Source organism: Sorex fumeus, unplaced genomic scaffold (assembly GCF_029834395.1).
Source record: "Sorex fumeus unplaced genomic scaffold, SorFum_2.1 ptg000072l, whole genome shotgun sequence".
NCBI classification, from domain to species: domain Eukaryota; kingdom Metazoa; phylum Chordata; class Mammalia; order Eulipotyphla; family Soricidae; genus Sorex; species Sorex fumeus.
This window is the reverse complement of record NW_026606129.1, coordinates 48,789,531-48,803,054: the sequence shown is the minus strand read 5'-3', so window position 1 is coordinate 48,803,054 and position 13,524 is coordinate 48,789,531. Positions and strand designations below refer to the sequence as shown.

General features: G+C 40.4%; 1 protein-coding gene across 1 annotated transcript in view; it reads left to right on the top strand.

Annotated features, from left to right (window-relative positions):
* SMARCC1 (SWI/SNF related, matrix associated, actin dependent regulator of chromatin subfamily c member 1) overlaps positions 1-13,524 on the top strand; it is a 132,708-nt gene that overhangs the window by 59,203 nt on the left and 59,981 nt on the right. The window contains exons 18-21 of the mRNA XM_056129210.1: positions 920-1,033; positions 1,618-1,677; positions 9,283-9,541; positions 11,247-11,408. Of these exons, the coding sequence (XP_055985185.1) occupies positions 920-1,033; positions 1,618-1,677; positions 9,283-9,541; positions 11,247-11,408 (595 nt within the window). The remainder of the gene's footprint in view (positions 1-919; positions 1,034-1,617; positions 1,678-9,282; positions 9,542-11,246; positions 11,409-13,524) is intronic.

Genomic DNA, 13,524 nt, shown 5'->3' with positions numbered 1-13,524 from the left:
AGATCAAGGACTGTATTCTTGGTATTATATTCTTGGTATAATGTTCTTATGATTCTTGGTATTTTTGGTATTGTAAATTCTTGGGAGTACTGTAATCTGCAACTGCTCAAACCGCCATAGTTGGCCATCCATATCCTTAAAACACAGGTAATTAAATTCATAAAGCAGATAGAAAACAAACTATGATTTTCAATCATGTATCCTTCAAAGGTCATCTCAGTTTACTGTTTAAGATAATTCTCATTAGTCCTAAGTTGTATCTTAACCTTTATCATTTTATAAATTTATGTATCTTTTTTGTATTTTACTTACTATTTCGATTTTTATGGCCACACCTTCTGGTGTTCAAAAGGGCTACCCTTGGCTCTACACTTAGGAATCACTTTTGGGGGATCATATGTGGTGATCAAACATGGGATCTAACTCATGTTGGTTGTATGCAGTGCAAGATCCCCACCTGTTGAACTATCTCTGGCCACTATAGATTTATTTTTAATACTCAAAAGTCTTTTTATCTCTTATTTAATGACACTACTAAGTAGTTTACAAAATAACATTATCTTCCTATCTGAGCATCTCATTCTACATTTTTGGGAAAAAAACATTCTGATATTGTGTTAAATTACAGTATTACAACAATTGGGTGTGTGTATATTTTATATATATAGCTATAAATTGTTCTTCATTGTAATACAAAAAAATACAGTAGACTTTTCTTTGTAATTTAAAAGAGATAGATCATTTAATTTTGTTGTAAATTGATAATAAGGGTCATGTGGGTATGGACATTTATTATTTTGTAGCATCCCAACTAGTCAGTGTTTTAAGTACCAGCACTAAACATTTCTTTTTAAAATTTCTTTCCCTTTTCCTCCTTGTGGGAAAATTGGAAACATTTTTTCCCTTTCTTAATTCACAGATACCTGCTGCTCAGCAGATGTTAAATTTTCCTGAGAAAAACAAGGAAAAACCAATTGATTTACAGAACTTTGGTCTACGTACTGATATTTATTCCAAGAAAACCTTAGCAAAGGTAAGAAATGTTTTCCCTAGATACCTGTAGTCTAGTAGGTTTTGGTTTTGGTATTGGTATTGGGCCACATCTGGCAGTGCTCAGAACTGAACTCCTGTCTCTGAGCCCAGGAATCAACCCTTGCAGTGCTCAGGGGATCAAATGGGATTCTGTGGATTGAACCTGGGTTGACAGTGAGCAAGACAGTCACCCTACCTGCTAGACTGTTTCTCTGTCCTCTGTCTTCTCAGAGCATCATTTTCCATATGAAATTTAACTTATGAAATTTAACTTTCTTCTCTAAAGAGATAAGCTTCCTACTAAAATCCAGTGGCATTTTATAGAAGTCAATTATCTTACTCATTTTTGGTGTGGTTAGAGGCGGGTGTTTAAAAATAGCTGATTATGGAGCGGCAGCAAGAAATCTCTAAAATAAGTCTGTTTTCATGGTGAAAGTTTTGGTCCTTTAGTATTAGCTCCTGTTCTCTGTGAATTATTTTGGTCCTTTGTGTAAAGTAGTCCCTGAATTTAGAGAAAGGGATCTTGCTGAGATATATGTGAAGGCTTTAGGAAGTAGTAAGTGTTTTGTGGTTCTATTCCTTCAGAGTAAAGGTGCAAGTGCTGGAAGAGAATGGACTGAACAGGAGACCCTTCTGCTCCTGGAGGTAAGTGGATCAGCCATACAGCTTCTCACCCAGGTGTAGCATGGATGGGTGTTTTCTACGTATGCCTTTGGGTTTATCCTGAGAATTTTTGGATCTCATGATGTTTTAGTAAAATCTTTTTTGACCATTAGTATTTCAATACCACTAGAGTTTCAATAGAGTTGATATTCTATCATTAGGGTAGATAAGCCCTAGATAGGGTTTGTAATTTTGTTTTCACTCTGTTTCCAGTGTTTAAACAATATTGGAGCTATGCCAGGATATTCTCAATTTTTATTTTTGTTTTGGGGCTACACAAGCAGTACTCAGGGCTTAACTCCTGATTCTACACTCAGGAGTCACTTTATATGTATGTGTGTTTTGTTTTGGGGCCATATCTGACAATGCTCAGATGTTACTCCTGGCTCTGTGCTGAGGAATTACTCCTGGTGGTGCTATGGAGACAGTATGGGATGCCAGGGATGGAACCCACATGCAAGACAAGTGCCCTACCCGCTGTACTATCTCATCACCCCTCAGGAATCACTCTTGGAGGGATTTGGACCATATTGAAAATTGAACCTGGGTCAGCTGCCAAGCAAGTTAAGGATCTTACCCATTTTCTTATCACTGGGCCCCGGGATGTTTAGATTTTAAACGTTTCCTCCAATATTGGAAGATCTGACTAGTCTGTAACCTTTTTCCATTACAACAATAATTGACTGGCCTTAAGTAACAGATTCTTGTTTGAAATGACATTTTTTCCAATAGTTTTATTCTACCTTACCTTTGCTATTGCTGTTGTCATCATTGCCATATCATGGATGGAAGACCGGGGGCAAACTTGCACTTTTTTTTTTCTTTGAAGACCTTTCTAACACTAGCAGAGGAGGGTTTATTTGCTTTTCAAGGCCTTGATTTTCCTCAGTTAGAGCTTCTTACCCTCTAGCACATAGCCATCTGCTTGGTCACACAGGTGCACTTTTTTTTTATTTATTTTTTTGTTTTATATTTGGGCCACACTTGGTAATACTCAGGGATTATTCCTGGCTGTGCACTGAGGAATCACTCGTAGCAGTGATTTGGGGACAATGTGGGATGCCGGGAATCTAACCCTGGTTGTCCATGTGCAAAGCAAGGACCTTACTCCTTGTACTGTTTCTCTAGCCTTATTACGCACTCTTCATTGTGCTTTGTCAGTGTGTGGTGGTAGTGATTGATGGTGTTATCACTCCTGCAGGATAACTGCTCTAACACTGAACTAGCTGAGGCACCTTCAACTACAGGTTTTCCCTTTCCTATTTTATTTACTATTTAAAAAGTTTTAATACTTACATCTGAAGAATGTTCTATAAGTGGAGTTAGAGACATTTCCAGTTAAAAGCTTTTCCAGTATAAGCAACTAAAGGTGCATACTGAACTATCTGCATGTTTGTAAGCAGAGAACTTTATTTTTATTTTTTTCATTTATGTAGAGTTTTGTTTTATTTTTTGGGTCACACCTGGCGATGCACAGGAGTTAATCCTGGCTCATGCATTCAGGAATCACTCCTGGCGGTTCTCGGGGGACCCTATGAGATGCTGGGAATCGAACCCAGGTCAGCCAAGTGCAAGGCAAACGCCCTACCCGCTGTGCTATTGCTCCAGCCCCTATGTAGTTTGTTTTTAACCTATAGTACCCCCCAGGAAAAGTTCATATTTTTAATTCTAAATTTTTAAGAGTTTTTGTTACTGTTATATATGTGCATTTGAGTTTATCTGTGCTTAAAATGAAATTAAAAATAAAATGTATTAAAAATATAAACAAAGTATTTAATTCACCTAAAAGTAATGTTAATCCACGGCCAGAGTGATACTATAGTGGGGAGGCTGTTTGCCTTGCACGCGGCCAACTGGGTTCAATCTCTGGCATCCCATATGGTCCCCCAAGCACCGCCAGGAGTAATTCTTTAGTGCAGAACCAGGAGTAACCCCTGAGCATTGCTGGGTGTGGCTGGCCCAAAAAGCAAAAATAATTAACTTTTTTAAAAAAATAATGTTAATCCTGCTGCAAGGTAACCTAATTCTTGTGGAGTTCTTTGTTTTATTTTTATTTTATTTTTAGATTTTTGGGGTACACCCCCACTGTACTCAGGGCTTGTTCCTGACTCTGCCCTCTGGGATCACACCTGATGAGCTCAGAAAACCAACCACATGAGGTGATAGGGATTTTGGTATAGGTTGGCTATGTGGCAGCTGTGTGCAGGAGTGGGACCTGGGGAACGTGAGATTGACCCAGCTTGGTGCCTGCAAGACACGTGCCCCACCTGTTCAACACCCTATGTCTTCCCTCCTCTCCCCCTAGATGATCTTTGCGAAAACAGCAGAATACATATGTCTATAAAAATAAATGTTAGTTATTGATTTATTTATTTTTCACTTTGGGCTCCGTGCTGGGGCGATAGCACAGCGGTAGGGCGTTTGCCTTGCACGCAGCCAACATGGCCGACCCGAGTTCGATTCCTCCGCCCCTCTCGGAGAGCCCGGCAAGCTACCAAGAGTATCTCGCCCGCACGGCAGAGCCTGGCAAACTCCCCATGATGTATTCGATATGCCAGACACAGTAACAACAAAGTCTCCAATGGAGACGTTACTGGGCCCGCTCGAGGAAATCCATGAACAACGGGAGAACAGTGACAGTGACAGTGACTTTGGGCTCCACCTGGTGATAAGGGTTACTCCTATCTCTGTACTCAGGAATCCCTCCTGGCAGTGTTTGAGACTGCTGGGGATGGAACAGGGTCTGCTGCTTGCAGATCAAGTAGCCTACCTGGTGTACTATTGCTCCAGCCATGTTATTGATTTTAGTAAAAATAATGCTCAGTGAAATGGTAGCTAGTGGGGCTGGAGAGATAGCACAGCGGGTAGGGCGTTTGCCTTGCACGCAGCCAACCCAGGTTCGATTCCCAGCATCCCATATTGTACCCTGAGCATCGCCAGGAGTAACTCCTGAGTGCAGAGCCAGGAGTAACCCCTGTGCATTGCCAGGTGTGACCCAAAAAGAAAGAAAAAAAGGTAGCTGGTTAAATTTGTAATTGTGTTCAAGTGTTTTTCCTTAAGACAAACATCATGCTTTGATATGTAGTCCTTGATATTTAAATCCTTTAATGTTGATAGCACTATTAAAAACATGGACTCAGATATTTAGATTTAGTAAAATCAATATATTTTTACTTTTTTTTCTTTTTGTGATTTTGAACCATATCTGACTGAGGGGAACAATATGGGGTGCTAGGGATTGATTTCTGATCAGCATGTACTAGGCAAGCACCTTATTGGCTATACTGTCTCCTACTTTTTACTTTTTCATCAAAGAAACATTTAAGTTAAATTTGCTTAGTTTTTTTGAGTATATAAGAATGAGAATAAGGTGATACAAGCCACCTTTGGTTCTCAAGCCAGCAATATAGTACAGGGGTAAAGATCTTGCCTTGTATGGCACTATTTTTTTTTTTAAGAGCATTACAAAGCCATTAATGATTGAATTTCAGTTATACAGTATTCTATCACCCATCCCTCCACCAGTGTACATTTCCCAGCACCAGTATCCCCAGGTTCTCACTCCTTGCCTGCTTTTCTCCTCCCCCTCCCCCCACTTTTGGACATTGTGGTTTGCAATATTGATACTGAAAGATTATCCAGAATATCACTTACCTACTTTTAACGCTCAGATCTTGGCATATGACTGGTTCTTTTTTTTTTTTTTCCCCTTTTTGGGTCACACCCAGCGATACTCGGGTTACTCCTGACTCTGCACTCAGGAATTACTCCTGGCTGTGCTGGGGGACCGTATGGGATGCTAGGGATCAAACCTGGGTCAGCCGTGTGCAAGGCAAACGCCCTACCCACTGTGCTACTGCTCTGGCCCTGATTTTTGTACTGCATTTAAACCCCAAACACTGCTGGGAATAAGCCTCAGTGAGGAAAGCTGGATATGGTCCAAAGCAAAGAAAGTCTTGGTTCTCCATTGGTCTCTCTAGGACACTTTGAGATTCATTGGACTTACATTTCTCAAGTATTGCTCTGGGTTTGGTTTTTTGAGTTTAAACAGGGTTTCTTAAGTTTTAATAGTACGTTATATTCCCTTTTTTAAAAATTTTAAAAGATTTTTTGCCATTCCTGGCATTGTGAGGAACTTCTTCAGGTGCTTTAAAGGAGATCATGCTCAGGGATCATGTAATGGTGGGGATTGAAACCACCAGCTCTGTAAGGTGTCCTTAGTCATCTCTCTTTTCCCCTCCACTACTCCTTCCCCTCCCCTTCACTTTTCCTATCTTATGCCATCCCTCACCGCTCCTTTTCTTTTTTCTGAATTTATTTACAACCATTGTCTTTTCTTTGCATTTTATTGTTTTGGTGTCACACCTTCTAGTTCTCAGGGATTACTCCTGGCTTTGCTCTCAGGGATCATTCCTGATGCCGGGGATCAAGCTGGGATGGCCTTGTGCAAGTATTCTTTTGGCCTCTTGACTACTTTTCTCTCAGTACCAGCATAGTTTCTTTCTTTGACTCACTGTTTTGTTTATATTTTGTCTAATGTCTCTAGTGGATGTGGTATGGCTATTAATTTACAAGTTCTCAGTGTGTGAGAGAGAAAATGCTTTTTCACTGTTTTAAAATCTTTGGGCTCAGAAGAAAATTTAAATTATGTCCAACTCTATATGGAAGACTAGTGTGACTCTTAGATACCCTCCCCCCCTTTTTTCCTTTTTTTTCCTATGTTTTGATACTCAAATTTTCTCTTTTGCTATGGATAATAAATACAAAGTGATGTCAGAATGATTTAGCTACTGTTTACCTTAAACATACTCTAGAAAACCACAAATCCTTACACAATAGTATGCTTTCTCTCTTACAGGTGGAAACTCTGTAGTGGTTGTTTTTTCTTTAAAACAACCACTTGAATTCAACAGGTGCTGTCTAAGCTTATACAAAGAGAAATAAATTACTTCCCATCAGCACTGTTTGTCACTAATACCTTCTATTCATAGAGCTTGTTTATGGGTAATAAGATAAAAAAATAGGTTAAAAGTAGGTTAAAAAACACCTGAAGTGTGACCCATGGAAATATTTTTTTTTTTTCGGGTAAATTTGAATTACACTTTATATTAGTATGTCTTCCAGTTTAGAAATGGAAACGTGAGGGAAATTTTTTGTTTGTTTTATTTTTGTATTAGAGCCACATCTGATCAAGCTCGGGGGTTACTTTTGTCAATATCTAGAAATTACTCCTGGTAATGCTTGGGACCATTTGGAATGATGGGCATTGAGCCCAGGTCAGCCACTTGCAAGGCAAATGCACTACCCACTATACTGTCACTCTAGTCCCAAGGAAAACCTTTTTACAGAATGCTTATTACATTTGTAGCAAGGAAAAGTTAAGACCCTACCCTTCACACTAATAGTGGAATTGGTGTTGAACATGTAATGCCTACCACTACTGTGTTATGAATAACTTCATAAAACACAGTGTCATAACTTTTTTAAGACCCTTCCTGGGTTTATGCAGGATTTTAAGACCCTTTCTGAGGTTAGGTAGGATATTTTGTCATGGGTTTTAGGCCACACAACAGTTTTCTCTGGGTTCATGGATCATACCTAGTGGTGCTCACGGGACAGTGCTGTGCTGGTATCATACGTAGGGCTCATGCGGGCAAAGCATGCACTGTATTCCTCTAAACTCTCCCAGCCTCTGGAAAATTGATTTGAGTACTGTGTTTCAGGCCTTGTCAGACACTGCAGAGTGAGATGGGTAGGCTGCAGACAAGGATTCAGTCTAGTCAGTGACAGAAACATTAAAGCAATATGATATAGTGCTGTCACCTTTCCCTATTGAAATACAGCCAGAGCAGATGACAAGTACAGAGGAGTAGCTGTGCACCTGGGCTGGGTAGGTAAGCTATTACAGTGAACAGTTCACGTGCGTGGGAAGGCTATATTGGTCCTACTATCTAGTAATTCTTTTGCAGAATAAACTGTACAGAGGCATAAGTCTAAGATGATTGTTGTTGAATTTGATTACTTCTATAATACTACTAGGGAGTAGTGTAAAAGAAGAGGGTGTAGTATTGGTCATGTTTGACCTTTCCTAAGGAAATGATGGACAGTAGAATAGTTGGTGGGGCGGGGGGAGAGAGTGTCTGTGTGTGTGTGTGTGTTGCTATAAAACATTCTTCACCCTGGCCTCAGACGAAAGAAAAAAGTTAAAGATAGAAAAAACAAATCTAAGAATCCAGGTTAGTAATGGTGAAGACCTGGTTTGTAGTAGGAAGAATGAAGGTATTTCTTATTTTCTTTTTAGTTAGTATTTTGGGTCCCCAAGCTATGTTCAGGGGATGTTGGGGCCATTTCTGGCAGTTCTTTTGTTGGTGGTGTTTTATTTTTGTTTGGGGGCCAGACCTAGCAATGATCAGGGACTATTCCTGGCTCTCTCCTCAAGTATCACAGGGCTCGGGGGACCTTATGTAGTGCTGGGATTGAACCCAGGTTGGCCTCCTGGAAAGCAAGCACTTTACCTCCTGTCCTATTGCTTCAGCCCTCCTGGCAGTTCTGCACATGGCTCATGGTGCTTATGCTTGCATGTCAGGACCAGTGCAAGGTGGCAGTGCTGCTAGGGCTCCCTGAAGATGGCGACCACCAGGGCCACCTTAGTGTGCTCAAAGGCCTCCAGGACTACATCTTTCTGTGTTCTGGTAGGCATTTGGTTCTAGGGTCAAACCAGGTTCAAGTTTGTACCCTTACTATCTCTTTGAAGGTGTTCTATGAATTTATTATTTCTTTTTTAGGTGGGGATAGGGATATGCCCAATTGTGGTCAGAGCTTATTCCTGCCTCTGCACTCGGATTATTCCCAGTGGGCTTTGGGGATTATAAAGGGTGCCAAGGATAGGACCTGGGTTGACCACATGTAAGGCAAGCACCAAACACACTTTACTATATTTTTGGCTTCTGAATATACCATTTGTATGATAATTTTTCTCTTTGCCATTTTTGGCCCATGAGATAGTACAGCGAGTAGGGTTCAGTCCTTGCATGCATGAGTAGTGAGCTTCATACACACAAGGCAAGCGCACTTATGCTCAGCTACATTTCTAGCCCTGAGTCTCTTTTCTAAATAATATCTCTATCACTATTCAACGCCTCTGACTATCTAGAATTGCTTTTGGCTTGGGGAATATTCTTGATAGTCTAAAGTACTATTTCTGGCTCTGTGCTCACGAGTGACCTTGGCTGTGCTCAGGGGACTCTATATTGTACTGAAGATTTGAGCAAGTGTCATGACTATGCCTACTACTTGAGATGCATCCTTGATCTTTTTTTTTCTTCGTTGTTTTGGTGGGGGGGCTCTTCTTTTTTGAGGGTAGGTCTGTGCTCAGGGATCGCTCCTGGTGGTGCTCAGGGCCAGGGGACCATATGTGGTACCTGGTATTGAACTGGGGTTGACAACCTGTTAGGAAAGCGCTTTATTCCACTGTACTAACTTTCCTGTCCTCTTGTTCTCTAGTGAGTTGCAGCCATAGTCTTTTAATGTGGTTACATATTACTGCTTTGTTCCCTGATAATGAGCCTTCTGTTATTTCTATTTTAGGCCCTGGAGATGTACAAGGATGATTGGAACAAAGTGTCAGAACATGTGGGAAGTCGTACTCAGGATGAATGCATCCTCCATTTTTTGAGACTTCCCATTGAGGACCCATACCTTGAGAATTCCGATGCTTCCCTTGGACCTCTCGCCTACCAGCCTGTTCCATTCAGTCAGTCTGGAAACCCAGTCATGAGCACTGTTGCTTTTTTGGCGTCTGTAGTAGACCCTCGTGTGGCATCTGCTGCAGCAAAAGCAGCTTTGGGTATGGACTTTCTTAGACTGTCTTACAGCGCAATTTCAGATAATGGTTTAAAACTTTCTATTTAAATGTTATGAACTATTACATTTATTTCAATTAAATAACAAAATCTGTTAAAGTTAGCATGCTATATTTAATAAGTTGACTTGTTATAAAGGTTTTACATTTAAGTTTATTGGAAGCGTTTTGTGTTTTGTTTTGTTTTGGGACCATACCTGGTGGTACTCAAGGCTTACTCCTGTCTCTGTGCTCAGGACTTCACTCATGGTGGTTTTCAGGGGGTCATATGGGGTGCTGGGGATTTAACCCAGTTCGGCTGTGTAGAAGGCAAGCACCCTACCCTCTGTACTATCTTTCCGGCCCCAATACTGGAAAATTTTAAATTTTAAAAATAATAGTAATTTCAAAATTAAGAGCTTTTTACTAATAATTGGAGGTTGAATGACTGTTGAGATAGTATAATGGGTAAGTCACTTGCCTTGTACGTGGCTAACCTAGGTTCAATCCCCTGTGTGTCTCCAGGAATGATCTCTGAGAAAAGACCCAAGAGTAAGCCCTCAGTACCACCAGATGTTTAGAGAGAGAGAGAGAGAGAGAGAGAGAGAGAGAGAGAGAGAGAGAGAGAGAGAGAAAGAACTTCCCCCTCCCCCCCAAATGGATTACACCTAATAACTAGGGCTACTACCAGCACAATGCAGAGGATCGAACTTGAGATCCCATCTGTTAAATTTTCTCCCTGGTCCACAGAAATAGGATTTTATGGCATATTTTGTATTTCATTAGGAATGTGATATAATTGGCAAAGGGCATCATATTTAAATTATGATTAGAACTCCTTTTTTTTTTTTTTTGGCAGAGTGTGTGTGTGCATCGGGGTGGGGGGGTACAAACCCGTTGATGCTCAAGACTTATTCTTGGCTCTGTGCTCAGAAATTACTCCTGGCGTGGTTCAAGGGATCATATGGTGTGCCAGGGATTGGGCCTAGGTTTACCTTGAGCAAGACAAATGCCCTACCTGCTATACTATATCTCAGACCCTGATTAAAACTTCCATATTGTTTGTTTTGGGGCCATTTCTAGCAGTGCAAAGGGGTTACTCCTAACTCTACACGCAGGAATTACTCCTGACAGTGCTCAGAGGATCATATGAAGTGCTAGGAATCAAATCCAGGTTGACCGAGTGCAAGGCAAATGCCCTACCTTCTGTACTATCTCTCTGGCCTCCTCGAACTTTTTAAACCGTTCAGTTCTTTCTTTGCTTGTTTTTTTGTTTGTTGTTGATAGTTTGTTTTTTGGTCTACACCTGGGGGTGCTCAGGGGTTACTCCTGGCTTCGAGCTCAGAAACTATTCCTGGCGGTACTTGTGGGGGTCCTTATGGGATGCTGGAATCAAACCCAGGTTGGCTGCATGCAATGCAAATGCCCTATAGCTCTAATCCTCCCTCCGTGTGTTCGTGTGTGTGTGTTTTCTGGTTAATTTGGATGACTATTTCTGATAAAAATGTGAAGGCCTTTATATAGAGCAAGAAACTGCTTCTTGTAAGGAAACATCTATTCTACATGATCCTCTCTTTTGACCTTCAGTTTTTTCAATAGGACTGAGTCACCAGATTTCCACATAAGAAATTAATGTTTTGTGTTGGATTTCCTGGTGGTTTATGTTGCTTCAAATAAAATAAGTGACTCTTGATTTTTAATTCTTGAATAGAGGAGTTTTCTCGAGTCCGGGAAGAGGTACCACTGGAATTGGTTGAAGCTCATGTCAAAAAAGTGCAAGAAGCAGCACGAGCCTCTGGGAAAGTGGATCCCACTTATGGCCTGGAAAGCAGCTGCATTGCAGGCACAGGTCCTGATGAGCCAGAGAAGCTTGGTGAGTCACTGCTGTGCCCAAACACAGCACTAATCACTGTCTGTGTTGCCCTGAGGAGCTCACTAAAATAGTTGGAGTGCTTGCACTTGACAGAGTACAAGGATCAATTACAGATTTGTTTTAATATTGGAATATGATTTTGAAGTCTTTTATGTAACCAGAATTTAAAAATTGTTAGTATTTTAAGTTGCAGCATATTTAATGCCTGTTCTTTGAGCATATAGACATAAGAATACAGAAAGGACTTTGTTGTTAATTTCTACCTAGAAACAAAGGTAGGTTGGTAGGTGTTGCTAGGTAGGTTTAATTGTTTTGGTTTTCTTCAAATTAAAGTAAAATTCATAGAGCATAAAAAGTTCTCAATCTAGCAACCTAAGAAATTTTAACCCAATTGCTTCTAGTTCATATACAGTGTTATACTTCTGGGCTCTAGTAATGGTACAGCGGGTGGGAAACTTGCCTTGCAGGCAATGGAGTAAGCTCTGAGAACCACTGGTGTGACCCCAAAACACAAAGAAGATAATGTTATACTTCATTAATTACTAATTGCAGATGTTTTATCACCACTACCCCTTCCCACCCAAAAAAAGAAAAAAAAACACATTCACTTAAACAGTCAACACTCTTTTTTGCTCACCTCAGCCCTGGTAAACCATAATCTTGGATTTTCCTATTCTGGACGTTTCCTGTAGAGGGGAATACTGAAAATATACCATATGTGGCCTTTTGCGTCTGAATCTTTCACTTAGCATACAGTTCTCAAAGTCCATTTGTATTTTAATATAACTTAGTACTTCATTTCTTTCTTTTTTGAATAATACTTTGAGTAGCTGTATATTTTACTTATTTATTCATCCTTGGATATTTATTGTTTCTATTAAATTATTTTTTCAGTAGTGGTGCTATGAACATTTATATACAGGTTTTTTTGTGACTATAGATTTTTTACCTCTTGAATACCTACTGCTAGATTTGCTGATTTGCATGGTAATTTTATGTTTAATTTAAAAAGCTATCCAATTCTTCTTAGTAACAGGAACATGTTACCTTCACATTGGTAGCACATGAAGGTTCTCATTTCTCCACATTCTTGTCAGCACTTATTTCTGCCATCCTTCTTTTCATTTCTTTTTTTCTTTTGGTTATTGTTTTTTGGGCCATGGCTTATTCCTGGCTCTGTGCTCAGGGATCACTCCTGGTAGCGCTTGGGTGACCAACCATGTCATGTGCTTGGAGTTGAACCATCGTCAGATGTGTGCAAGGCAAGCCCTGTTTTTATTTTTATTTATTTATTTATTTTGCTTTTTGGGTCACACCTGGCGATGCACAGGGGTTACTCCTGGCTCTGTACTCAGGAGTCACTCCTGGCGGTGCTCAGGGGACCATATGGGATGCTGGGAATCCAGCCCGGGTCGGCCACATGCAAGGCAAAAAAAAACGCCCTTCCCGCTGTGCTATCTCTCCAGCCCAAGGCAAGCACTAGATGTACTATCTGTTTGGTCTCTTTTTACTTTTTAATAACTATCCTGCAGGTGTGAAGAATTGTCTCCCAATTTTTGTTTTTATATTTAATTCCATACATGAACGGTGTGTGTTTCTCATTTATTTATTTATTTATTTATTTAGCTGCTGTTGTGGGTTATGCATTGCCAGGGATTGAACTCAGAACCTCACATATTGTTTTAATTTTGTCACGTCTTAAATTTCTTGGGTTAAATTTGTTTTTGTTTGTTTTGTTTTGGGTCATACCTAGCAGTGCTTAGGGCTTGCCCCTGGCTCTGTCAGGCTCACTGATCACTCTTGGCAGAGATGGGATGACCATATGAGGTGCTAGGGATCAAACCTGGGTCTGCTGCATGCAAGGCAAATACTTTACCCTCTATATTACCTCTATGCCTCCTATATTTATTCTGACATCTCTTTTTTCCTCTGTAACCATCCTGGTGGTTATTTTCTATCTTTTTTATTTCCTTCCCTTTTCTCCTTTTCTCAATTTGTTGTTCCTGCTGATGCAGTAATGGAGTCGCATTAGGCTTGTGTGTGGTACTCACGCCGTGTGTCTGGATGCTGCACATCAAGTTTCAGTGTTTGCACACTGCTGTGGCAATCACTGTAG